Raw genomic sequence first — 25724 nt, forward strand, 5'->3', positions numbered from 1 at the left:
ATATGTGAGCCCCCTGCCCTTGCAGTCCCGAATGCTCCCTTTTTCGTGAAACTCTCTTGTTCTTTTGATTGTGTGATATAGTTATCTCCTATATATTCTCCTATCTTAATGGCTGTGCCTTTTTAGCCTTCTTGGTGAGGTCCTTTTAAACTTTCTACACATACTGATGTCCTCAGAAATCTATCTGCAGCTTTCTTCACCTTCTACTTTGTATACTTTCCTGAAATAATTTCATCAACTGCTCGGCTCAGTACCCTGAATTCGCCCCCATCGTGTCTTGCACTTCCAAGCTTTTATACATGCTTCTCCCTCTGCTTGGAGTGTGTCCTCTCATACTTTTAAAAACCAGATTAACTAACAAGTCTTTCTAAGAAAGACTCAACTCAGGTCTGTTCTCCTCCAAGATGCCTTTGCTGACATCTAATCTACATGCTCCCAGAGCACCTTGTATCTACTTCTGCCATTGCATTTTACACACTATATTGTAATCATCTGTTTACTGATCTGTCTTCCTGACACAGTTATGCTGTATCAGCGGTGTCTAGCACAGGGCCTAGTCCAGGGTAGATAAACAAATGTTTGTTGAATAAATAAAAGAACACCCGAATAAGTAAAGGAATGAACGGGTAAGTGATTTTGGAATGGACAATTTGCGGTTTGGAAAGAGGGTAAAGGATGTGAAAGAAGATGAGAAGAAAAGAAGGGAAATGACTGGTATATTTAAGCAGCTTCTTTTGTTACCCTTGTTTATGTGGAATAAAGTTGTCATTTCATTTCATCAAAAGTTTATTGAGCATCCAGTATGTGCTAGGCACTCTGCTGGATGCTAGTAATACAAAGATGAAGATGAAAACAACACAAACAAACCCCACTTCCTTACTTACCCCTCCCCACCCACAATTTAAGGCAGATTTGGCTTAAGCCTGGCAAGCTGGCCCCTCAAGGATTCAGCACCAGGGTATGGCATGTTCTCATCTCACCCTAACCTTCACCTGTGCATCTCAAGGCTGACCAGCAGGTACTCCTTATCCAAGTCCTGCTGCCTCTTCCACCTTCCTGAGAAACTTTTCCCCTACATGCATTATATCATTATGGATGAGGCACCTGGGAAGTTTAGGGGAGCTGTGAAGGCACACCTGCTCAAATGAGCCTGGGGAAGCGCCGAGGGATAGGGAGCTGAGACAGGCATGCTGTTGGGGTCAGGGCAGAGGGGGCAAACTAGAAATGTCAGTGCCTTTGGGGCTGAGACAAAACTTGACCTGGTGTGGAGGTGATGGGTAACAGGGGCCTTGGAATTGATCCACGGGTTGATGGCGAATCAGAGCTGGAGTTTAGGAGGCTAGGGATGCAAGGATGCTTGGAGGCATTAAGGAGGAGGGGACAGAATACACAGAGGGCCTCCTTCTCTTTCAGCTTTTTAATTGCCCTCTCTCCTCACGTAGTAGATTACTGCCACTCCTATGAACTGTTCAATAGGTGGTGGCATGGGCATGTCCTGGCTACACAGTGGCCCAGCCTCTTTATTTTGATGTTAGTGTGATTAGGGAGTCTGTCCTTTTTCTGTGCCCTTGGACCTGAGCATGTGGGAGCAGGGCAGATGGGTGGCAGGAGGCCAGAGGTTGGATAATGTTCCCCTGAAATGCTGGGAAGCAATAAGCCTCCTCCTCCCCCGCTCCCCCCACCATTTCTCTGGAGATTAGGACTTATTCTCACAGCTGGAGGAAGCTCAACAACTTTCCTGAGGACAATGATTGTTTGAAAGGCTTGTTTTGTAAGGAAGCCAGGACGAATATATGAGTTTGATGAGCTAAAACAGTTCCTCACTTGGTCTGGTTTTCTGGGCCAGGGGAGTAAGTGAAATTCACTCCTCTATAAGAATAAGCCCATCCATCTCTTTTATTCATGAACAGAGACAGAAGGAATGCTTGGCATGGCATGCCTCTGAGGGAGGCTCTGGGAGGAGGCCAAGCTGGCAGGCTCGGGTTCTTTGCCCTTGCTAGGGCCCAGGTCAGAGGGAAAAGGAATGTACTTATACCCTTCCCTCACCACTTTGTAGGTCCCCAGGTACCAGATGCCCAGGGAAGAAGGCCTTCACAATGACCCCCCAGCTCAGCACAGCTCCTGCACACCGCGTAACCGGCATCTGGCTTCTCCTTAGCTTAGTGCAGCTGTGGATTTTGGGAAAGTGGCCTCTCTAATCTAAGCTTGCAAAAAAAAAAACGTGCCCCAGCACTCAGGCATTTGTTCAGAGGGAAGGGTGGTGGATGGGAAACAACACAGCTCCCTAGGAAGAGCACAGGACAGTCACGGGGGTTAGGTTACTGATGTTAGTTTCCATAAAACCCTTTTGAGTATTGGGCCAGACATGTAATAATCTATGTGGTCCTAAGAGGGCACAACCTATACCAAGTGAGAACACAGCCAGTAAACCGGAAGCAAATGCGACCAGGTTTCACCACATCAACACTGCGGCCTCGGCGCACCCGCCTCCGTCTGCGCATGCTCATACACGTCCACACCCGAGACACCAGCGCCCCGCCGCGACCTCCCCTCGCCCCCAGCGCGCCGCGCCCCGGCTTCCCAGCCCCAGCCCTCCCCCGGGCCACTGGCCGCAGACCGCGGGCGCCTCTCAGGGGGTCCCGAGGCGGCTCAGGCGCTGATCTCCACCGGGCCGGCCTCGTCTTGCTCGCGGATTATGTGCACGCCCGCAGTCCGCAGTGTGCGTGAGGCGCTGCGCGAGCGGCCGGGCGAGCTCGGGGCCCTGGGCGGAGACGTGTGTGTCCGGCCGGTGGCTGGGGAGCGCGCTGGGGAGCGCGGGTAGCGGCGGGCGGAGCGGATGGGCAGCCCTGGAGAGCGGCCGGGCACGGCGGGCGACACGGAGTAGCCGGGCGGGCCGGGCTCCGTCGCGCTTCGAGGCTCCGGGGCCGGGTTCTCCTCGGGCTCCGGGGAGTCCTGCAAGGACACGCGCCGCAGGGGTCAGGGGACAGTCAGCCCAGCCTGGCAGCGCGCCTGGTGTTAGAGCTTGCTGGAATTCCGAGGGAAGGGACCCAGTTTCCTTCTGCACGCCCACCTCCTGGAAGGCTGCAGACAGGTCTGGTTTTCCTGACGATATGCCACGCTGAGCATGGGGCCTCCTAGCACATAATAGGTGTTCAGTAAATTTTGAAATGCGATGATTTGAGTGCTTTTCCCCTTTACTCTTCTCTTTCCACCCGTCGTGGACAGCCTGGGACAGAGTTAGTTGTGGAATACTGGGGAAATCACCGGAACTGGTGTCCAAAGACCTAGGTTTGAAACCTAGATGTGCCACTCATTGACTTGTTTAATCCTGAGCAAGTCATTTAATCTCACAGCCTTGTTTTTTCTAATCTCTAAAATGTGCATGACACAAATATTTCACAGGGTTATTCTGAGAACTATAAAGCAGGAGTCCCCACCCCCAGGCCGAGGACTGGTACTGGTCCGTGGCCTGTTAGGAACGGAACGGCAGAGCAGGAGGTGAGCGGTAAGCCAGAGAGCAAAGCTTCATATGTATTTACAGCCACGCCCCATGGCTTGCATTATCGCCTGAGCTCCGCCTCCTGTCAGATTAGTGGCTGCATTCGATTCTCGTAGGAGCACAAACCCTATTGTGAATTGCGCATGCAAGGGATCTAGGTTGCACACTCTTTAAGAGAATCCAATGCCTGATGATCGGAGGTGTAACAGTTTCATCCTGAAACCACCTGCATCACCATCCATGGAAAAATTTTCTTCTGTGAAACCAGTCCCTGGTGCCAAAAATGTTGGGGACTGCTGCTATAAAGGGATAGGAATATAGTATGGCTCCCTAGCACCAGGCATGTGGGAGGGGCTCACTGCATGTTTCTGGGCACCCAGTCCGGAGCCACTCACCTTGTCCTTCAGGATATAGAGTGCCATGGGGTTCTTCCGTTCCTGCTCACCACTTCGAGGGAGGGTGTCTGCTGCACAGGGGAGAGAAGCGGGTGGCTGGCCCAGGTACAGACTCTCCCCACCAGCCAGCACCTACTCTCTGTGCTTCCCAAATGGCCCGCCACAACCTCCACCAACATATCTGAATATCCTGGCTCCTACCTTGGCCAAACCTCTCCCTCCTCTGCAGTCTTCGTGCAGTTGGTGGGGGAAGGGTCCCTGCAGAGCTGTTTTCCTTGTCGCCCAGTTCTGCCTTTTCCCAGCAGCCCACTGATCTGAGTGTTGATGGGATGGGTGAATGGGTGGCTGGGAGCTCACCTTCTGGTTTCAGGCGGTCATCATTCTGATCCATGTATTCCAGGGAGCTTTGCTTTTCTAGCTTCTTCTGTTTCCTGTGAATCAATTCAGCCCCACCATGAGCCGAATTATTGAATGTGAGCAGAAGATCCAGTGGGGACACAGGGAGGGATCTGATGGCCATAAAAGAGGCCTTGTGACAGGAAGATGGGCTGGGTACAGTTCATGAGCTTTGGAATGAATCACATCTAGGTTTGCACCTTGAGTCTGTCGCTAGCATTGTGACTGTGGGCAAGCCATTTAACCAATCCGAGTCTCAGTGTCATTATCTGTAAACTGCAGATAATCATACTTAAAAGGTAGCAGGCTAACCACTGTCACAGTGCCTGGTCCCAAAAAAGGTGGTTGGCAAGTGAAAAAAACTATTGTTACTGGTGCTGGGGTTGTAGGGGCTTTGGAGCACAAGATGCTATTGCATACACAATGGAAGAATGGATCTCTTGGAAAGAGATGCAGAGCCCTGGGAGGAAAGGCATTTAAACAGACTTAAGAAAAAAATGGGGCTTAGGTTTGGGATGGATTGAAAGACTTGGGTGCTCAGGAGAGTTACGCAGACCTTTTGGAGGGTTTCCAGCAGGCACAGACTGTCACCAAGGTCACAAGGAGGAAGATGCCTCCTGTAGACAAGATGATGTAAAGGGAGCTTCTTCCTAGGAAGAGAGAGAAACAGAGAGGCAGGAGGGACTTCAAAGGGGCAAGATGTGGTGAGCAGAACTTCCTGCCATGGAAGGAAGAGAGGGGGAGCCCCAGGCTGCATGCCTGGCTGATGCTGGTGGTGGAGCTTGCACAGAACCCACTGCCCACCTGTTGGTGTCCTCCATGGATAGTTGGCCCATCTCTGTTCCCCTCCCCCCAGTGACATTTCTTTGGGATGTCCTCAGTCCCTCATGGTCACCGGCCTCTCGGGGCTTTGAGTCCTAAAGGAAAGCCTGTGGGAAACTCACTGTATACGGTGATCTTGACGGGCAGGCTGCGGCCCTGGCTGATTGGATTCTCCACCACACAGCTGTACAGGTCGTCATCCTCCATGAGCACACGGGTGATGGTGAGCACCTTTTGGTCGGGGGACAGGAGCATTCTCGAGTCATTGAGGAGAGGCTTGCCATCCTTCAGCCAGGTGTAGCTGGGCTTGGTGCCATTCTCATGGGAGCAGTTCAAGGTGAAGGCCTCGCTGAGCTCCAGCACAGTGGTTGAAGCCACCAACACCTGTGGCCTTGAAATGGGCACTGAGCCGCAGGAATGGGGGAGCCTGTGAGTCATTGGCTAAGAAGTGTCTCCCTTCCCCTTTTTAGCTCCCTGTCTTCCAACACACCTTTAACACTACCTTCCAACTCAATCTGTGGGCTGAGAAGACTTCAGACATCCTAAGTCCAGTTCTTTCCCATCACTTATTCATTCGTTTCACTGACTATTTATGGAGCACCAACTAGGCATAGTGGGTACAATGCTGAACAATGCAGACATGGTGTTGCCTTCATTCCCTCTTTCCAAATGCCTTCCCATGAACCCTGGGCTTTAATGTCTTAAACTGACCCAGCCAGGAAGATATTTCAGTTGGGCTAAGCCTAGGTCCAACTGTTTAGGTTCAAATCTTGGCTCTATCACTTCTAGCTGTGTGACGTTGGGCAAGTTATTCAACCTTTCAGTGGCTCACTTTTCTCATCTGCAAAAGGAGGATAATGATATTAAATATCCCCAGATTATTATAAGCATTAAATGAGTCAACATATGCAAAGCACTTGGAATAGTTTCTGGCACATGGCAATCACTCTACATGTTAGCCGTGCTGTGCCTGTCTGCCAACTTCTAACATCCACTTGCCTCATTCTCAGCTCCCAAGTGCCTTTTGGGTTGGTTTTCCCTTGGTCTAGCTGGTGTGCTGGGCAGACCCTTCCCCAGTCCCACCTGCCAGTCTTGCCTCTTTCCCTGCCAGAGCCCTTTACCATCTACAGTAAGGTTGATGGTCTTCTCCCCAGTGAAGGTGTCGTCGGTGATGGAGATCTCGACCTCATAGGTGCCCTCATCGGCCAGCTGCAGGTCGCTGAGAAGCAGGGAGCCATTTTCAAAGAGCCGGATACGGTCTCGATAGTCAGGCCGCAGGGTGCCGATGACCTCCGTGCCAATGGACTGCACCACGGTCACTGGCTTGTCCCGCTTCAGCTGCCACTTCACTACAGGCCTGTCGCTGCTGGTACTGCTGTACTGCACAGAAAGCAGAGCCGACTTCCCCACGGTGCCATGGATGAGGCGCACGGGGCTGGTGATGTTCACCCCCTCCAGGGGGTCTGTGAACAGAGGCCCATGAGGAAGAGGGAAGCATCAGGCCCTGGGCTCCTTAGCCCACTCCCAACTTTAAGCCCTCTGATCTCCCAAAGCTTCACCTCTCTGGCTCTTCACTCCCTGCCAATCCTGGTTTCTTAAGCCCGGGTGCTATCTCCTCCCCCATGGTAACTCTGTGCACTTCTGCCCCTTTGTTCTCTCTCACAGCCATTTCATGGCCTTCAATCCTTCTTCCACCTGGCCCTCTGCCTCTCTGGCACTTTGTCCATTGCCTTTCTCTTGTGGCTCACCCACACCCTATGCGCTCCATTCATAAACACATTTATCGAACGTCTCCTATCTGCCAGACACTTTTCTATGTCTTTAGGATATAGCAATGAGCAAAGCCGACAAAAATCCCTACCTCCACGAAGCTTATAGGTCATTAGACCTCTGGGTGAATTTGTCAGATCTTCTTGATTGGGGATTGGGAGGGTGAGGAGATGGAGAAAGCATGGAACACAGATTCACAAAGAAAGGAGCGGGTCATGAGACAGTGCCAGTAAAGGGAAAGCTTAGGGACTTGAAGACAACTTGACCACTTTCTAGTTATACCGAGAGCCTCTCCCCGTCTTTTTTACAGATGCATGTAGCATCTTACTAGGCCCACTCAGTGCAGAATAGTCCTGCAACTAGGAAGGTGGTTTTGGGAATTCACCCAAACTCCAGCCCAATCTATACCCCTAGAAGAGGGATTTGGAATCGGTAGAACAAAGAGCTTAGAATCAGAAAAGCTTTTTCAGGCTGGGCTCTACCTCTTACTGGCTATGTGGATTTGGGTACTCATTCTTCTCATTTGTAAAATAAAGATAATAATAACAAGGCTGGGCACGGTGGTTCACGCCTGTAATTGCAGCACTTTGGGAGGCCAAGATGGGCAGATCACCTGAGGTCAGGAGTTCGAGACCAGCCTGGCCAACATGGCAAAACCCCATCTCTACTAAAAACACAAAATATTAGCTGGGCGTTGTGGCACGTGTCTGTAATCCCAGCTACTCCGGAGGCTGAGACACGAGAATCACTTGAACCTGGGAGGCAGAGGTTGTAGTGAGCTGAGATAGTGCTGCTGCATTTGAGCCCGGGTGACAGAGGAAGACTCCATCTCAAAAAAAATAAAATAAAAAAATAACAACAGCAACTGCCTTATCAAGTTCACAGGATTGGAAAGTACAATATGCATGTTAGTAATTGTCACATAGCAGACAGAACACAAAATTGAACAGAGTTTTGGGCCTTCTTATTGATACATGACTTACGAGGGTCCCATCTCCTTGGAGCTCAGATTCCCCATAGATTTAAGGAGTAGCAGGCTAGATGGTCTCGTTGGTTTGTTTCAGCCCTATAATTCTGGGATTTTACCACTTGTCCAATGGATGCCCTGTCCAGAGGGCATTTCAGAGACCTCTTAGGAGCTTTGGGACCTGAAAAGATGCTGTTATTTGGTGTCATCTGGCCTTGTAGAGCAATCCAACCATCCGAAGGAGGGTCTTCTGGAGAGTACGCCGGTTGGGAGCAGGGCTGAGTTTAGCTGAATAGACACATACATGCCAGATTCTCAGTCCCTCTGCACCCCCTGCCGCTTCCTTTGACGGTCATTCCCTCTGAAGCTCCCTCTTTCTTTCTCACCCTTATTTCTCACTCTGCTGCTGCTGCCGTTCAGTGTTGGGGAAACTGAGCTGTACCTTTTCATTCCTTATTTCTCTCCTTGTGCTTAGAGGGCCCAGACCAAACCAAGAGGCAATTAAACAAAAAGGTTGGTGGTGAAGATCAAAGCAAAAAAAAAATTTTTTTTTTTTGAGACAGAGTCTTGCTCTGTCACCCAGGCTGGAGTGCAGTGGCGCAATCTTGGCTCACTGCAAGCTCCGCCTCCCGGATTCACGCCATTCTTCTGCCTCAGCCTCCTCAGTAGCTGAGATTACAGGTGCCCACCACCACGCCCGGCCAATTTTTTTGTATTTTTTAGTAGAGATGGGGTTTCACCGTGTTAGCCAGGATGGTCTCGATCTCCTGACCTTGTGATCCGCCTGCCTCAGCCTCCCAAAGTGCTGGGATTACAGGCGTGAGCCACCACGAGGTTACTAAACATATTAGATCCATTTTTGGAAAAAGTGCTTTGCTAAGTAGTGAGCTCTTCATCTTTGAAATGGCCAAGGAAAGGCCAACTGGCCATTTTTACACCTTGCTGGGCCTCAGCTTCCTCCTCTGTATAATGAAGTAGCAGGACCAGAAGATCTCTAGGGACTTCTTAGCTCTGACTTTTTTTTTTTTTTTTTTGACAAGGTCTCACTCTGTTACCCAGACTGGAGTGCAGTGGCGCGATCTTGGCTAACTGCAACCTCTGCCTCCCAGGATCCAGCGATCCTCCCAGCTCAGCCTTCCAAGTAGCTGGGACCACAGGCATGTGCTGCTACACCCGGCTAGGTTTTTTTTTGGTTCTTTTTTTTTTTTTTTTTGTATTTTTTGTAGAAACGGGATTTCACCTTGTTGCCCAGGTGGCTGGTCTTGAACTCCTGAGCTCAAGCAATCCACCCGTGTTGGCCTCCCAAAGTGCTGGGATTACAGGCGTGGGCCATTCACACCTGGCCCTAGCTCTGACATTCTATGATCCGTTACCTGCCAGGAATGTTAGAACCATAAAACCTTAAAACTAGAAGAAACAGGCCAGGCATGGTGGCACACACCTGTAATCCTAGCTACTCGGGAGGCTGAAGCAGGAAAATCTCTTGAACCTGGGAAGTGGAGGTTGCAGTGAGCTGAGATTGCACCACTGCACTCCAGTGTGGGTGACAGAGCAAGACTTTGTCTCAAAAAATAAATAAATAAGTAAATTAATTAATTAAAGCAGAAGAGACAGCTCTACTGGTTAAAGCTGAATGCGTGAATATCATATGCTTGCTGTTGAACGAAAATCTTAATTTGGGGCAAGTAAAATGAACAACATAAACTATTTTCAGACTTTTAAAAATTAATATACTTTCTTCCCACAAAATCTTAAATAAAAATGGAAAAAGGAAATATGGTTCCATCTCACCTGCTGTGGTAGAAGAGGTGGTGGGGATGAGTCCTGTCCCCCTCAATAACCCAAGGAGCAACTAGGAATCCCTATTGACTCTGTGCATCAGACTGAAGTCCATTTGGCCACATGATCCATAAGGTTTCTTCCAATTCTTAATTTCTGTGATTATCAACTGCTAGGTCCAAGGCATGGCTTGATTTAGAAAAGCAAACTTTCAAATTTCTCTGAGTAGGCAAATAGGCTTTGGTATGTATAACAAGAGGTGGCCCTGAAAAAAGTCATGAGCTTTATTAAAGGCCACTGGGGTGATGATCAAATAGCTGGGGAACATCTACCCCCTTTCTCGGGACCCAGTGTGCAGTAGTATGCTATGCACGTGAGGGGTGCATATGCAGAGCCATCCTGGAGTTTAGTAAATTGGTGTGTGAAAGGAAAATAAATCTCGGGGCCCCAAAATTACTAAGCTAAAGGGAAAAGTCAAGCTGGGCACTGCTTATTGGCAAACCTGCCTCCCATTCTATCCAAAGTCACCCCTCTGCTCACTGAGATAAATGCATATCTGATTGCCTCCTTTGGAAAGACTAATCGAAAAAAGAAACTCAAAATAATGCAACTATTTGTCTGTTGTCTGCCTATGACCTGGAAGCCCTCTCCTGACAAGAGTTGTCCCATCTTTCCGGACCCAACCAACATTCATCTTACATATGTTGATTGATGTCTAATGTCTTCCTAAAATGTATGAAACCAAACTGTGCTCTGACCACCTTGGGCACATGTCATCAGGACCCCCTGAGGCTGTGTCACAGGCGTGCATCCTCAACTTTGGCAAAATAAACTTTGTAAATTAACTGACACCTGTCTCAGATATTCGGGGTTCACAAGTGTAATGACCCCAAGCACCAAACTTTGAGGATTCTCATTTCCTTCTTCTGGGAGTCTGGACAGTGACAACCTCAAAAACAAGTGGAAGGGGTTTCCCCTCTCCCTTCTATCTTCTGTGGCCTCCTGGAGCTGCCCTGGCTTCCATGCTCTCCTATCCCATCCAAAGTCCTAGTAGCCTTTTTGCTATGTATTTCTCCCTGAAGCCTTTCTGCCAATTTAAAGTTGATTTGTTCTGGATAAAAATATTGGAGAAGTTACGGCCTACAGATTGCCTGAGGCCTTACCCTCCTCTAGATAAGTCCCCTCATCATGCCTGGAAACATGGGCATGTCCGTGGGTCGAAAGGATGGATCACACGTGTTCATAAGTGAATGAAGGAGTCTTTCTTGAAAGCTGACAGAGAGAGTAGTTTGCTGAGCAAACAGTTTCCCAAAAACTCTATCCAAAGTCATGCTCTGTATTAAGTTCAGGGTTCCACAACTTTCAAGGGACACAGAGAACTGGGACAGGAGCCAAAGCAGACACAGAAATGAGGAAATGGCTCACAACTAGGGTCCAGAGTGGAAATAAAAGGACTAGGACCACTCAATCTTGAGAAGTGATTAACTTAATCATTGTCTCCAAGGCATCATAATATAGAAAGTTTCTGTTCCCATCAGAGGCTGAAGAAAAGGAAATGAGATCTCAGCAAGTTGTACCCTATCAACCTCAACAATGCAGTACTGGGGTAGATCAGTGGCCACTCCTCAAGTAGGATCTTGAGCTGCTGCGATGCTGGGGAATGTCAAACTTTAGGGTATAAGAATGCACCTGCAGATAGCCTTGGCTTTTCTTAATAGGGTCATCCCTTAGAGAAATCACCATCCACTCATTTTTATGTGCTCCCTTTGCTGGGCCAAAGTTTCCTTTCGCCAGTATTTGTCTTAAATTTACCTTTTAAAAGTGTCAGTGGGGGTAGTGCCAAATGTGTGTTCTAGGATTTTGTCTATACACACCTTATCCATATTCCCTAACACCAAAGGTTGCTGCCATGTCCCTTTTCATCTGAAAAGTTTTTGGTTTAGTTTGAGTCTGTCTCCATAAAGAAGTCTCTTCATCCTTTTGGCCGTCATAGATACCCCTCCTTGGGCCGTCTCCAACTGTATTATTTCCTTTTATGGTGTGGTAGCCAGAACTGCATCTAATAATCCAAGGGCAGAACAACTCGGTTTCCTAAAAGGAAAACATATTGTTTCTGCTTTTGGTTTTTAATATTATTCCTAATTAATGAGGGTCTGAGAAAACCACCCCCCTTCTCTGCTGTTACTGTATAGGTGCATCACTTATTGTGTGGATGTTGGGGCTGCTGTGTTGTATTCTTATATTGTTATCCTGTTTAGGCCTACAAGTCATTTGAAGCACCAGTTATTCAGGGATGTGAGAGAAAACCAGGAAACAGAAGCTGTGAAGAAGGCTTTTGGGATCCAGGAAGAAAGGAGCTGGTAGCTTTTTATCTACAATCTAAGGAGTGTTGATGTTCAGGAATGTGTACCTAGTTAATAGGTATTAAGATGGTACACAGAGAGTTACCATGCTTGTGGACTGGAACAATCACTCTTGTTAAGCTGTCAATTCTCCTAAACTGATTTATAATTTAATACAATGCCAACCAAAATCCCAGGAGGTTTACTTTGTGATCTTGACACGAAGATAGACAAATAGATCAACAGAAAGTCTGAAAACATACTTAAATATGATTGCTCAAATGATGACAAAAGTGATACTGCAGTGCAGGGAGAAAAGTGCTTTTCACAAAATAGTGCTGGGCCATGTAGGATAAAAATGAATTGACCCTTACCTCACACCTTACACAAATATTAATTTTGGATGGATTGCAGATCTAAATATGAAAGGCAAAACAACAACGTTTGAAAAAGAAAACACACTATGTCCTTGACTTGAGGGCAGACACAGATCTCTTATAAAGGACACGAAAGTGGTAACCATCAAAGAAGGAAATGATACATTAGACTCAGTAAAATTAAGAGCTTCTATTCATCAAAAGATACCATTGTGAAAGTGAAAGGCAAACCATAAAGTGGGAGGAGATATTTGCAATACATATATCCTATAAAAGGCTCATATGCAAAATATATAATTTAAACTCCCACAAGTTCACAATTTTAAAGAAATTCAAACAACACAATAGGAAAATGGGCAATTAATTTTAATAGAAATACAATTTTAAACTTCTTTTTTTCAGTGACAAGGTGTCACCCTGTTGCCCAGGCTGGACTGCAGTGGTGTGATCATACCTCACTGCAGCCTCAAACTCCTGGGCTCAAGAGATTCTCTTGTCTCAACCTCCCAAGTAGTTGGGACTACAGGAACACATAACCACACTCAGCTAATCAAAAAAAAATTATAGAGATCTTACTACATTGCCCAGGCTGGTCTTGAACTCCTGGCCTCAAGCAATCTTTATGCCTTGGCCTCTTAAAGTGCTAGGATTACAGATGTGAGCCATCACATCAACCTTAAACCAGAATCTGATGCCAGTTCATACCCACTAGGATGGCCAAAAGGAAAAAAAGAAAATACAATTATTGGGAAGATATGGATCATCTGAAACTCTCATACCTGTTGATAGGAGTGTAAACTGACACATTCATTTTTGAGAACTTGTTTGGCCACATCTATGAACGCTAAACACACAAATACCCTATAATTAAGCAATTCTACTCCTAGGTGTATCCCCAAAAGAAATGCCCGTATCTGTTCTCCAAAAGACACGTACTATAATAGGATGTATAATAGTAACAACTCTGTTCATAAAGCCCCAATGGGGCTAAGTTGGTTGGGTTGGTTTGGAAACAACCAAAGTGTCTATCAAAGTTGAATAGAGAAATAAATTGTGGCATATTCATACAATGGAATACTATACAGCAGTGAGACCAAACAAACTACGACAGCAATGTAGATGAATCCTACAAACTTGGTGTTCAGACATAGAAGACTGAATACATATGATACCACTTATAGAAAGACATGCAAAATTAATTTGTATTAGAAGTTACGATACCACTATAATCCCAGAGGGAAGGCAGTAGTAACTGAGATAGTATGAGGGTGATTCTGAGGTGCCAAAATGTTCTGTTTCTTGATCTGGGGGTTGATTACATGGGTTTGTTAACTTTTTAAAGGCTCACCAAACTGTATCTTTAGACTAAATGTACTTTCTTGTATGTAATTTTTAATAAACAATTTAAAAAATGACAGCACCTACAATGTGGGGGTGAACTTGGGGCTAGAGAGCATGGAACCCAGGTAAGAGACTTGTTTCTATTGGGTCCCTAGAGGATGGAATAGTTCTTGTATTCCAGAGAATACAACCTTGAAAATCAGCTTACCTACATTTACAGCATGCTGTGCCTATGTCTGTCAGTTAATATTCTGGTCTCTAGAAAATTTTTATTTGAATGTTTCGTAAATTGGAATTTAAAAATTGGGAAATAAAAATGATGAATTTAGAAAAGCTTCATTTGTCCATGTCAGGGGCAGAGTGTTAAAGACTGTGTGCTCCATGACGCCTCAGGGCTAGCTTGGTGGTGTCTGCCATAGTACAAGATTAAGGTAAATCTTGGGGAGCCAGGGCCACATGGTCCAGTCTCTCCTTTAGTGCCAATCCTAAAAACTACATTTCCCAGCCAGCTTCCCTTGCTGTTAAGTAGGGCCATATGACTGAGTCGTAGCAAAGAGAACTAGTGCAAGTGATATGTATCACTTACTGACCTTGTTTAGCAAAGTCTTCCTTTTATGTTTCTCCATTAAAAAAATAAAATAAAATTCTCTACCTGGAAGAAAAGAAGATAAACCTCATGGTGATCTTTGGAAGTACATGTCAAAGTTGATAGGGCTCCATTGGCTTGGTCCCTGAAAAACTTCATGGAGTAGAGTCCTTCCTCTTCCCAGGCCTAGTCTGAAACTACAGTGGACTATCACATAGTTAATGCCAGGAACTTAAATTTTGGAATTTATTGGTCCCAGAAGCAGACATTTTTCTAAATAATATATTAGGGATGGCAGGGATTCCTTCTAGAATCTCAGCTCTTATTACTCTTTAGTCCACAGCAGTACAATGGCCTCTCCCAGCACTTACCTCTTATCTATCATAGGTCATTAACTAATATCCTATTAGCATAACTTACATTATAATTTTTTTTTTTTTTTTGAGAAAGGTTCTCGCTCTGTCACCCAGGCTGAAGTGCAGTGACGTGATTATGGCTCACTGCAGTCTTGACCTCCCTGGTTCAAGCAATCCTCCCACCTCAGCCTCCTGAGTAGCTGGAATTACAAGCGTGCACCACTAGGTCTGGCTAATTTTTACATTTTTGTAGAGATGGGGTTTCGCCATGTTGCTCAGGCTGGTCTTGAACTCCTGGGCTCAAGCCATCCAACTGCCTAGGCCTCCCAAAGTTCTGAGATTACAAGCATGAGCCACCGCTCCTGGCCACATTTAGAATGTTTTGGTGTATTTACTAAGTTACATTTTTCCACGTAGAGTGTCCTTGATCACCTTTTGTTTTGTCCCAGTCTTAATGACTGATGTGATCTTTCTATAATTTTTTCCTTACCATTTGATGACCGGAAAGAGTTTAGGGCCATCTCTTCTTTGTATATTTGTGTCGTTCCTATTCTCAACCCACTGTCTCCATACCTTCAGCTCTCATTATTTCTTCAGCTCATTGTCATTTCACCAAAGCCAACAGTAACCTCTTAATTGCCTTATCCAATGAGCTCTTTCAGGTCTTTGTCACATTGGATCTCTTTGACACATTCAATGGTGTTGATTTACTCCTGAAAACTCTCAACTCCCTTGATTTTCTGGACAGCACCACAGGCTTCTAGTGCTTCTGTCTCTTTGACCGTTCTCTCTTTGTCTCCTTAATGGGCGTTTCTTCCTCTGCTTCCTCTACGAATCTTGAGGTTACATGATGTTTCATTTTCATTCCATGTTTTTCCCCTCCTAAGTAATATTATCTATTCTTATTGTTTTAACTCTCACCTATGGGATGACAGCTGCCAAATACTTCTCTCCAACCCTGACCTCTCTGCCACCCAACTCCAGGCTATGTAACATCTTCACATGGAAGCCTCATAGGTGTTTCAATCTAAAGATGTATGATACTCATTTTTTTTTGTTTAAGCTTTCACACAGCAATCCTCCCTCCCTTCCTAAATCCTAGTTCCTACAGGTCACTAGCTCCTGACTTTACCTCTAAAACATTTTCTCAACATGCCTCATTCCCTCTATCTTTATTATAATTTCAGTCCATGTTATTTCTCTTATTTCTCTCTTGATCTATTGCAATAGCTTTTTGACCTGTGTTCCCCTCAAATTCATACGTTGAAGTCCTAACCCCCAAGTACCTCAGAATGTGACCTTATTTGGCAATGGGGTCACTGCAGATCTAAAAAGAAGGGATCATACTGGAGTGGGATGGACCTAATCTAGTATGTGTCCTTATAAAAAGGGGAAATGTGGACATAGACATGCAAACACGGGGAATGCCATACCAAGACTGGAGTGATGCTGCCACAAATCAAGGAATTACCAGAAGCTAGGAGAGAACCCTAAGGCAGAGCCCTCCCTGGAAGCTTCAGAGAGAGCATGGCCCTGCTGACACCTCAATCTCCCACTTCTGGCTTCCACGACTTTGAGATAATGTATTTCTGTTGTTTAAGCCACTCAGTTTGTGGTATTTTGTTACAGGAGCCCAAGAAAATGAATACAAACTTCCTTTCTTATTTTATTTGCCTCCAGTTTCCCCTCCAATGGCCCCCTGCAGACTGAGTAAGCTATCTGAAAGGTACATGTAACCCTGATAGTCCCCAAATTAAAAACCGCTCACTCTCCCACCTCTCAATCCCCAGATTATGGGTCTGGTTTACAAAGCTCTTGCCTAACTCAATTCGTGCTTTTCTCTCCAGCAGTGATGAACTGCTGGGCTCTGACTAAACACTTGATGTTATTTCAAGCTGTTGACCTTTGCTCATTTCCCAACCCTAACACCCACTTATACTCCTACCTTTTTTTCCCATCTTTTAAAATTCAGTGCACACATTCCTTCTATCAGAAAACCTCCCCCTGATATTCCCACACCCTGTGTCCTACCCTAGCAACACCCCCTCCACTAGCACCAGCTTCCCGGATGGGGTAGGTGACTTTCTCTGATTGCTATGCATTCTCTGCGTAATTGACTTACGGTAGTTCCTGCAGTTTAGTAAAATGATATCCGCATCTGTTTGCCTCACTAAGTTGTGAATTCCTAGGCGCTCTGTAATTGGGTGTGTGTGTGTGTGTGTGCATATGTGTATGTACTCATAAATAGGTATATTTAAATAAGATCATTTCTCGAAGAATTGGTAGGGGGCGGTAGAGGAGGTAAGCAGCTATGGAGTGGAGTGAATTATGGATAGGTGGGTATGACTATCCCACACTAGGAGGCTCACTATCTCCAAAGCTGCTTTCATCTGCCTTACTCTTTTACACTCAGAGAAGTCAGAGTCGGGGGCTGGTGAGGTACAAAAAGAAGATTTCCCCTATCCCCACCCCTCAAGCCCCACCACAATCCCTTGGAAAGAATGTCAGACTGGCCCACGCCAACAAGTCATCCCATACGAAATGGCCCAGTGCCCGCCATCTAATGTACTGAATGCCGTGGGAGCTCCAAAGTCATGCAGCCTTTTGGGGGAAGGGGGCAGGGGCCGCGCGGGAGGCACACGAAATAAAGAAATACGTTCAACGCTAATGCCTGAATTCCCTGAGATGCTTCCCACGGCAGCTGAACTCTCCCCCACTCCTGCCCCAAAGGCATTCAGGCCCTCCACTCTCCCCTCCCTCTGCTGTAAAAAAGCCTGGGGTCCTTTCTTCAGCCCCTTTCTTACCCTCTGGCCTCCTACCTGTCTGGATCAGAAGAAGGTAGACAAAAGGAGCGAGGCGCAGGGCCCTGGAGGCTCTGGACAGGGCTCCCCTTTCTCTCTTCATTTTGGGTGGCGTTCTCCAGCTCTAGTGCAGACAATTAGCATGATTTCTCCACTCTGGGCACGTCCCCTTTGTACCACTCGGAGTTTCTCTGCCCGAACACAACCCTGCCAACTTCCCTCTGAATACACAGAGCTCTGTGTATTGCTGGACTTGTTCTTTCCTCTCCCTCAGACCTGGCATTTTCTAGTTTCCAAGCCCTACATCCCCAGTTTGGAAGTGGGTATCTGCTTAGGAGATAATCTCCAACTCAGGTTCCAACATGGGGGGCACCAGCAGCCCAGCAGTTGGTTGTTGCTGTGTGTTGGAGGCTCTGTGCTGAGCCTCACTACCCGGGGAGATGAGGATCTGGGCTCAGAGCACTGAGCTGGGACACACACTTAACTGGACTTTGTGTCCTAACCTACCCTGTCTCCACCTCACACTCCTTCTCCCTGAGGAGGAGGGTACATGCCAGGACAGACCTCCAATAAGCTCTGAAAAGGGAGGGAGAAGAGCTTTTAAAAAGCTGGGAAGGGAAAGACTCCAGAGAATTGCTGAAGAAATGGAAAACCCCTGTTCCATCCCAAAGGAAGAAGACTGGAAAACAGCTTGAATTCTATTATTTTTACACTTGTTTTTCCCTGGCTTGGAATTTTCTCTTCTATCATAGAATCACATAGATGCTGGACACCTCTTTCCAGAAGCCACTCTGTGCATTCCCCTGCTTTCAGACAATTTTCTAGAAGATGTCTGAGCAAAATGAAGGTCATCTCCTGACAGCCACCATCCTGGGGTTCTGTTATCAGCTTAACAGCCTAGCTGTGCCCTCCTGTTTCGAGGCTGTGAAGAGGAGAAACACCCTAGCTCTACTCTGACCCCCATTCAGATGTTCACATCTTTTCATGAGGGCGGCCAAGGGAATGGATGCCTAGTAACTGTGATCTTGGGATGGGCTTGCAACCTCTTTGAGCCTCCAATTTCTCATCTGTAAAATGGGGAAAAGAATAGCTTCCTTGAGGGGAATTGTTGGAAGCATTGATGAAGATTTGGTACAGAAGAGTACCTAGCAAATCCTTTGTTACAGAGATGATGTTTTAAAGGTTTTAAAAATTGCCTTTTCTTGTTTCTTTTTTCATTCATGCTGGGATCTTTATATTTTCGGGAGACCAAACTTCACAACTTCCTTCTTGGTCATCCCTAACCCCTGGTCTTGGTTTTGTAAATGCAGCAATTATCTCTCTAAATATTCTTTTTACATACTGGAGAAAGCCTGAGTAGGTCAACTTTCTAGAACTGAAGTATTATTACATAGCCCTTCTGAGCCTCGGCAGAGGGAGAAGAGTTGGGAAGCACTGAACTTCACAGAACTCTCCGAAAACATTCTGAAATATATAAAGGGGATTCTTTTCTCCTTTTGCGTTTCTGTGTTTATGACTTTTCCCTAGACAACTCAAGGCACCTTTCTTTCACTGGAAGAGCTAACGTTATTATAGCAGGTACACAAAAAGAAAGAGTCAATATTCGGCTTCTGACATTTAAAATAGCATTTCAAAGTCCATAGCAAGATGAAAGGCTTAGCCAGTCTTTGTAAGGGACAAAAGAGTATTCTAATTTCTTTTATCTACCCCTTGACATATGATAGATCAGCCCGTGGACTGGATCACAGAGTCCTTCTGGAGTGTAGATAAATGGCCTCTTGGCCTGTGATGGCTGGGCCTTGAGGCTTATGGATGGGAGTAAAAGGAGGATGTGGTGTTTGGGAAATAGAAAGCCCGAAGTCTGCCCTTGTTATCCTGAAGCACTGTGGAAAGAAAAATGTGCTATAGGGAGACTAAGAGGACCTAAGTTCTCAATATCTCCACTTCCCTGCACCAGAGGTGGCTCTTTATACCTGCACAGAATTTGCAAGGGTTTCTAGGTGTCCAGAAGCCCTTGAGGAGACTCAGAAGTGCCGAGAGGGTAAAGAACTGGCAGGAAGCAAAAGATTGAGCAAAGGCACTGCCATGTACGGGGATTCTGAGGCCAAAGGCAACAGCTGGGGCCACCTACTGCTGTGGTGGGAGCCTCAGGTAGCCCATCAGGCCAGGAACAAATGTAGATTCTGAGTAGAGACTGGTGGAAACCTGAGAATACCACACAGGTCCACAGACACTGTCTCCCCCTGTTGCCACAAGGTTACTTCAGCCACACCACCTATATTTACCCCAGCTCTTACCAGAGAGGAGCTGGGGTTGGGAGAGGACATTGGAAAGATTGCTTGAGCAATTGCCCGAGATGTCCAAGCAGCGACTGATCTACCTAAAGACAGTGTGAAAATGGTTGGATCAGACTGGGCTTACTGAGATGGTGTGATATTTTCCTCTGCTACCCTGAGGGGTGAGAGGTTCATGTGGAAGATCACAGCAACTACAAAGACATAAAGGCATTCCCTTTCCTTTGTATGTCGGAATGTACAAGGAGCAATTTTGCAATCTTGCTTCCAGCAAATGAGTAGGCCTTTAGAAACTTATAATCATCTACTTATGTGCCTTTCTCTCCTGAGAAACAGAGAGCTCTTTGATTTAAGAGCTGTCTTATCTGTCTCTCTGTCCATAGTACTGAATACAGGGCAGGCACATAGTACGTGCTCAACAGGCAGTTGCCAAATATTGAATGGATAAGCCCTTGCCTTAGTCCCTTTAGAGGGCTTCTCAAGCAGCTGGACAACTGGGAGTTGGGGGAGCGAGCAAAGGAGTGAGGCCGCAGTATGTGGACACATATGAGGCACCCCTTGGAAATTCCCAGAAATCACCAGGGCTCACTTTGAGTGGGGACACTGATCCAATAGGCAATTGATTTACAGAGGGATAAAGTAACAGCCCCACACATGACACAGAGTGTTTATCTCAGCTGTCTTGGCTCGCCTTATGTTATCCTTCCTTGTGTTCTTTGAGTTTTTTCCTCTGGGTGTGTCCGTCTTATGTAATTGTTGATGATGCTGGCTGTTTTTTTTTTTTTTTAAGGGATATTCTGACTATTAATGTTACATTTCTTTAATGTCAAAAGTATATTTATATTTGTTAGTCCACATGTCCAATTTTTGGATCAGAAAGTGTGGTTATTGCGGCCATTTCCTCATGAGCCTGCAAGCCTCTCTGGAGCAGGGAATGTAATTCTTCATTCCTCTGGATCTCCCTATGGGGCCCAATTCTGAGCTCTGCACAATGAGGCTGCTCCAACAATGGTGTCGACGAACTGCTTGACTGATGGCAGTCATCCCTTGCATAGCCAAGGCCCACCGCCCTGCCTTCTCTGAGCACTCTGACAGATTCATTTCTGAGGGCACTGTCCTCTTCTGAGCAGCATAGCCCAGTTCTCTTGGCCTCTTCACTGCACACAGTTGCTTCAGATTACTTCTTATTTGGAAACCCCTCTGGGGCTCTGGAATCTGGACTCCTCTCCCCTGCAACAGTGGCAGCCTTGGCTGCTGGTACTCACACCTCTGCGCTGAGCACCCAGATAGAGCCCCTGCAGCTCAGCATGGAGTGCCTCAACACACATGCATCCACCAGCAGAAACTCAGAAGTATCTGTCTCTAGAATGGAAGGAAGGAGGAAGGTAGTGATTTTAACCGAATCACCATTCGATGCAAACCTCTGTGAGAGCGGGCCAAAACAACAAATAAACAAACAAAAAAGGAGGCTAAGAAGTTATAAAACTGAACCCTGTCTTACAAGAACTGAAGGTCTTGTAACAGTCACAGAGCAGTGGACTCACTGTGCAGCAAGAGACACTTATGATAACCTTGTCTCATTTCTCCATTTTTTCAGATGAGGAAACCAAGGAGTAGTGGGGTTAAGTAATTTGCCCAAAGGTAAACGGCTATCTACTGATGGACCCTGGACTCCCGATGTTACTTAAAAGCAAATGAACAAGCAAAAATCATTTTAAAAATTAAATTACTTAATAGTAAAGGCAAGAAAAAATAACACACATGAATGACATGTGAGTAAGTACCATTTTAAATAATTCTACTATTAGAAGTAAGAGTGGCCTGTTCCTCTGTCTCCAAGGAATAATGATAATACTATAAGAGAGGTTTAGAAATCACCCTTACTGCTGGGCGCGGTGGCTCACGCCTGTAATCCCAGCACTTTGGGAGGCTGAGGCAGGCGGATCACGAGGTCAGGAGATCGAGACCATCCTGGCTAACATGGTGAAACCCCGTCTCTACTAAAAATATAAAAAATTAGCCGGGCGTGGTGGCGGGCGCCTGTAGTCCCAGCTACTCAGGAGGCTGAGGCAGGAGAATAGCGTGAACCCACGAGGCAGAGCTTGCAGTGAGCGAAGATCGCACCACTGCACTCCACCCCCGGTGACAGAGCGAGACTCTGTCTCAAAAAAAAAAAAAAAAATCACCCTTATTAATAATATCCCATCAGTGGTGATTTTTATGTTTAGCATGCCTCCTCCTCCCCTTCATTCACTCATTCACTTCCTGCTATTAAATGAGCCATATCCGTCTCCTCCACTAAATTGTGAATCATTGTTGGTAGCAGAATGAGAAAAAGCCTTCCAACTAATGGCACCAAAATTCCTGTGAGTGAGGGAATTTTCTTTAGCAAGAAAGATATCTTGATATGCCACATGAAGTAGAAGGTAAGACCTTGAGCATTAAGAGTCAAGGAACAAAAAGATAAATTGCTCCTCCTTAGAAATAAACAGGAATTTGGGGGCAAGGAAAGTGCAAAGAGGAGAGAGATGAAGACAGAAAGAGGGGATTATTAATTATTATTAATAAGGGTGATTTCTTTTTTTTTTTTTTGAGACGGAGTCTCGCTCTGTCGCCGAGGCTGGAGTGCAGTGGCGCAATCTTCGCTCACTGCAAGCTCTGTCTCGTGGGTTCACGCTATTCTTCTGCCTCAGCCTCCTGAGTAGCTGGGACTACAGGCGCCTGCCACCACACCTGGCTAATTGGAGAACTGAAGGAAATTTAAGAGCAGCTTGCATTGTTACACTGTATACCTCTCCTCCTTTGTCTTCTTCAAAATTCACCTTGAAGAAAACTTCTTCTTTAAAACTTTACTACACTCAAATGCAGTATGTGTGTGTGCTTCTAGCCAATAAAATATGGCAAAGGTGATGGGATAGGCACTCTCTTGATTAGGTTACAATATGGAAGACATAGACCAGAGAGAGATTGTCTAGTGTACCACCATGGCATGAGAGGCCCCTGTGGCAAAGAACTGCTGGCCTCCTCTAAGAGTTGAGAGCAACTGTCAGTCAACAGCCAGCAAAGAAAAAAAAAAAAGGAACCTCAGCGCTATAACCACAAGGAACTGAATTCTTCCAACAACCATATGAGCTTGGAAGAGGACCCCCCAGGCTCCAGAAAGGAACCTGGACAGCTGACACCTTAATTGAAGTCTGATGAGAGACCGTGAGCAGCAGATTTATCTAAGCTGTGCATGAACTTCTGACCCAAAGAAACTATAAGAAAATAAATGTATGCTGCCAGGCATGGTGGCTCATGCCTGTAATCCCAGCACTTCGGGAGGCTGAGGCAGGCAGATGGCTGGAGCCCAGGAGTTGGAGACCAGCTTGGGTAACACGGCAAAACCCCGTCTCCATAAAAAAATACAAAAAATTAGCTGGGCATGATGGTGTGTACCTGTAGTCCCAGTGACTCTGGAGGCTGAGGTGAGAGGATCCTTTGAGCCCAGGAGGTTGAGGCTCCAGTGAGCTGCGATTGTACCATTGCATTCCAGCCTGGGTGACAGAGCCAGAACCTGTCTCAAATAATAATAATACATGTATGCTGTTTTAAGCTGCTAAATGTGCAGTATTTGTTATGTAGCATAGAAAATGAATGCAATTAGCATGTGTGCATTTATACTGACACAGAGGACTGAGTTCCAGGTTTGGTACAACATGGTATGGAGAAAGGACGGCATATGTAGAACTGTGAAATGAGCTCTAAACTGACTAATTCAGCTGAAGCAGGAGTATGGAGTCAGGGATGATTCTGAAAACCTAGGCCTTCAAAAATTTGAAGAAATATTGGTATCTTAGTTTGGGTTTCCTCAGAGGCAAATCCTAAGTCAAGAAGTCAAATAGTTTATCCAAAAGGTAATTACAGCAGAACCAGGCAGTATATTGGGGGAATGAAACTGGAAGGAAAGGAAGCCAGTAAAGGCTGCATATGAAGCAAATCACTATTGTAGGCAGCTAGAGCTTATTCCTCCTGGGAGCCCTAGGTGGTAGTGGGGATAGGGAGCTGGGGTATTTATCCACCAACTGCCATCAAATATGCGCTAAGGGGCTGCTTCTGAGGGGTAAGGAGAGGTTAATTTCTGAGGCTTCTTACCTCCCTCTTCTAACTGCTCTCTCTCTCTCTCTGTGTGTGTGTGTGTGTGTGAGAGAGAGAGAGAGAGAGACAGAGAAAGAGTGCTACTCTGCATTTGACTCTGTCAACCACTATATATATATATATTTGCTTATTTATTTCTTCCAACCCCATCTTACAAACAAGAAAACAAACTTCTGAGAGGTCAGCAGCTTGTTGAGGTCACATAGCTGTTAAGTGACAAAATTTGGATTAGATCCCAGACTGATCACCAAAAAAGCTTAGGCTTTTGACCAACCCCTAATGCTCTAGTAGGAATTCCTCCTCCTGGTATAAGCTTTCACCCTCCAGGACCTACTCCCTGACTAGCTCTGGATACGAAGCAACCCTCTCTCCCCACTCCTTGGGCCTGCTAATATTGGTGAAGGTATTTTCTTTCTTTCTTTTTTTTTTTTTGAGATGGAGTCTCACTCTGTCACCCAGGCTGGAACGCAGTGGCGTGATCTCTGCTCACTGCAGCCTCCACCTCCTGGGTTCAAGCACTTATCTGCCTCAGCCTCCCGAGTAGCCGGGACTACAGGTGCCCGCCACCATGCCCAGCCAATTTTTTTTGTATTTTTAGTAGAGACGGGGTTTCACCATCTTGGCCAGGCTGGTCTTGAACTCCTGACCTCGTGATCCACCTGCCTCGGCCTCCCAAAGTGCTGGGATTACAGGTGTAAGCCTCCGTGCCTGGTCTAGTGATGAAGTTATTTTCATTTTTATTTTTTGTTGTATAAATCTATATGTAAATGGTATTGGTGTTGTCTCTACCATAAGTTTGATTTCTCCTAATGGACAGAGGACTCAGGAGGCAAACACCAGCCAGAGAATTTGCAGAGCTGCAGCACATTGCCTGGGAAACAACGAGTTTGTATGAAGCTTTGTGTTGAGAGGAGGCAGGGCCCAGCTCCTACAGCAAGCTCTGAATAAGAGACAGATTAGCCAGCTCCCTTCAGAACAAAACAAGCTTTCTGTATGCCTGGACAGTGAGGAATGGCCCTCCCCAAGAACATTCTTTTTCTATTCATTTTCTTTCTAAAGTTCTCCTAGGTGGCCCTATTCTGGGGGCCTCAGAAAAACATCAAATAGAAAGTAGAAATGGAGTCAAAAGGCACCTTCATCCTGAACATTGGTTTTGCTGGCTGCAGATTTCTGTAAACATGAAGAGTTACTCGGATGAAAAGGGTTCTGCAGAGATATGGTGTCTCCACAAGATGTGGAGTTTGTTGGGAGAAATACATGATCCCGGGGGTGGCATGGGGTCCTGGGTAAATTCTGGAAGGGCAGCAAGGAGTTGCTCACATTTCTCTACTGAAAACAGGAGAACATCAAAGTCTTTTATACTGAGAATAAATATTTGATTTTTGAATAGAATTCCGGCCCCCTCAGAAACTGAGAGGGACTCAGGCTTGTATCCATGGTTGCTAAACGTGCTCTATTCAGCCACTCTCCAGAGGAACAAAGAGGAGAAATTAATTGGCATTAAAAGGCTGGAAAGATCCAGCTTTTGCTGACCTATTTAAAATGCAGCAAGGACATTCTGGAGAATATCTCTGGAGTTCTGTTCTTGCAAAGCTTCAGTGCTTAAATACAAACAGGTTGGAAAATCATGGGGAAGCCACAAATTACACCCCAACTCATGAAAGGCTTCATTGTTTCCCTTCTCCTAGATCCTTAGATGGTGTCCACCCAGCAACCGTGTCAGGGGAAGGATTCGCTGCCCTCTGCCATCGTTCACCCTCCTACCGAAGAGGGAGGCTCAGAAATGGGAATCAGCTGGCCAGCATCTGATAATTGCCTACTGTGTAAAGAACACTCTATGTTCCAAACGTTAATAAGAGTGG

At 46.2% G+C, this 25724-nt stretch overlaps 2 protein-coding genes across 11 annotated transcripts in view; one reads left to right on the top strand and one right to left on the bottom strand.

Annotated features, from left to right (window-relative positions):
- Positions 1–666: 666 nt before the first annotated feature.
- Positions 667–2220, top strand: HEPN1 (hepatocellular carcinoma, down-regulated 1). The gene has a single exon (XM_055273608.2). It carries the CDS (start codon positions 1274–1276, stop codon positions 1538–1540), a length of 267 nt encoding a protein of 88 aa, XP_055129583.1. The 5' UTR covers positions 667–1273; the 3' UTR covers positions 1541–2220.
- The window catches only part of HEPACAM (hepatic and glial cell adhesion molecule), a 35861-nt gene continuing 10905 nt past the window's right edge, over positions 769–25724 (bottom strand). For 6 of the 10 annotated variants that reach the window (XM_063635608.1, XM_063635610.1, XM_063635612.1 and 3 more), the window contains 6 exons: positions 6234–6575; positions 5235–5516; positions 4847–4940; positions 4096–4325; positions 3895–3965; positions 769–2952 (listed from right to left, as the gene is read on the bottom strand). In XM_063635608.1, the coding sequence (XP_063491678.1) occupies positions 2650–2952; positions 3895–3965; positions 4096–4325; positions 4847–4940; positions 5235–5516; positions 6234–6575 (1322 nt within the window). In that variant the 3' untranslated portion in view covers positions 769–2649. The other 4 variants (XM_055273605.1, XM_055273604.1, XM_063635615.1 and 1 more) reach the window with 4 other exon arrangements.

The sequence above is a fragment of the Symphalangus syndactylus genome, chromosome 3, assembly GCF_028878055.3.
Source record: "Symphalangus syndactylus isolate Jambi chromosome 3, NHGRI_mSymSyn1-v2.1_pri, whole genome shotgun sequence".
Classification (NCBI taxonomy): domain Eukaryota; kingdom Metazoa; phylum Chordata; class Mammalia; order Primates; family Hylobatidae; genus Symphalangus; species Symphalangus syndactylus.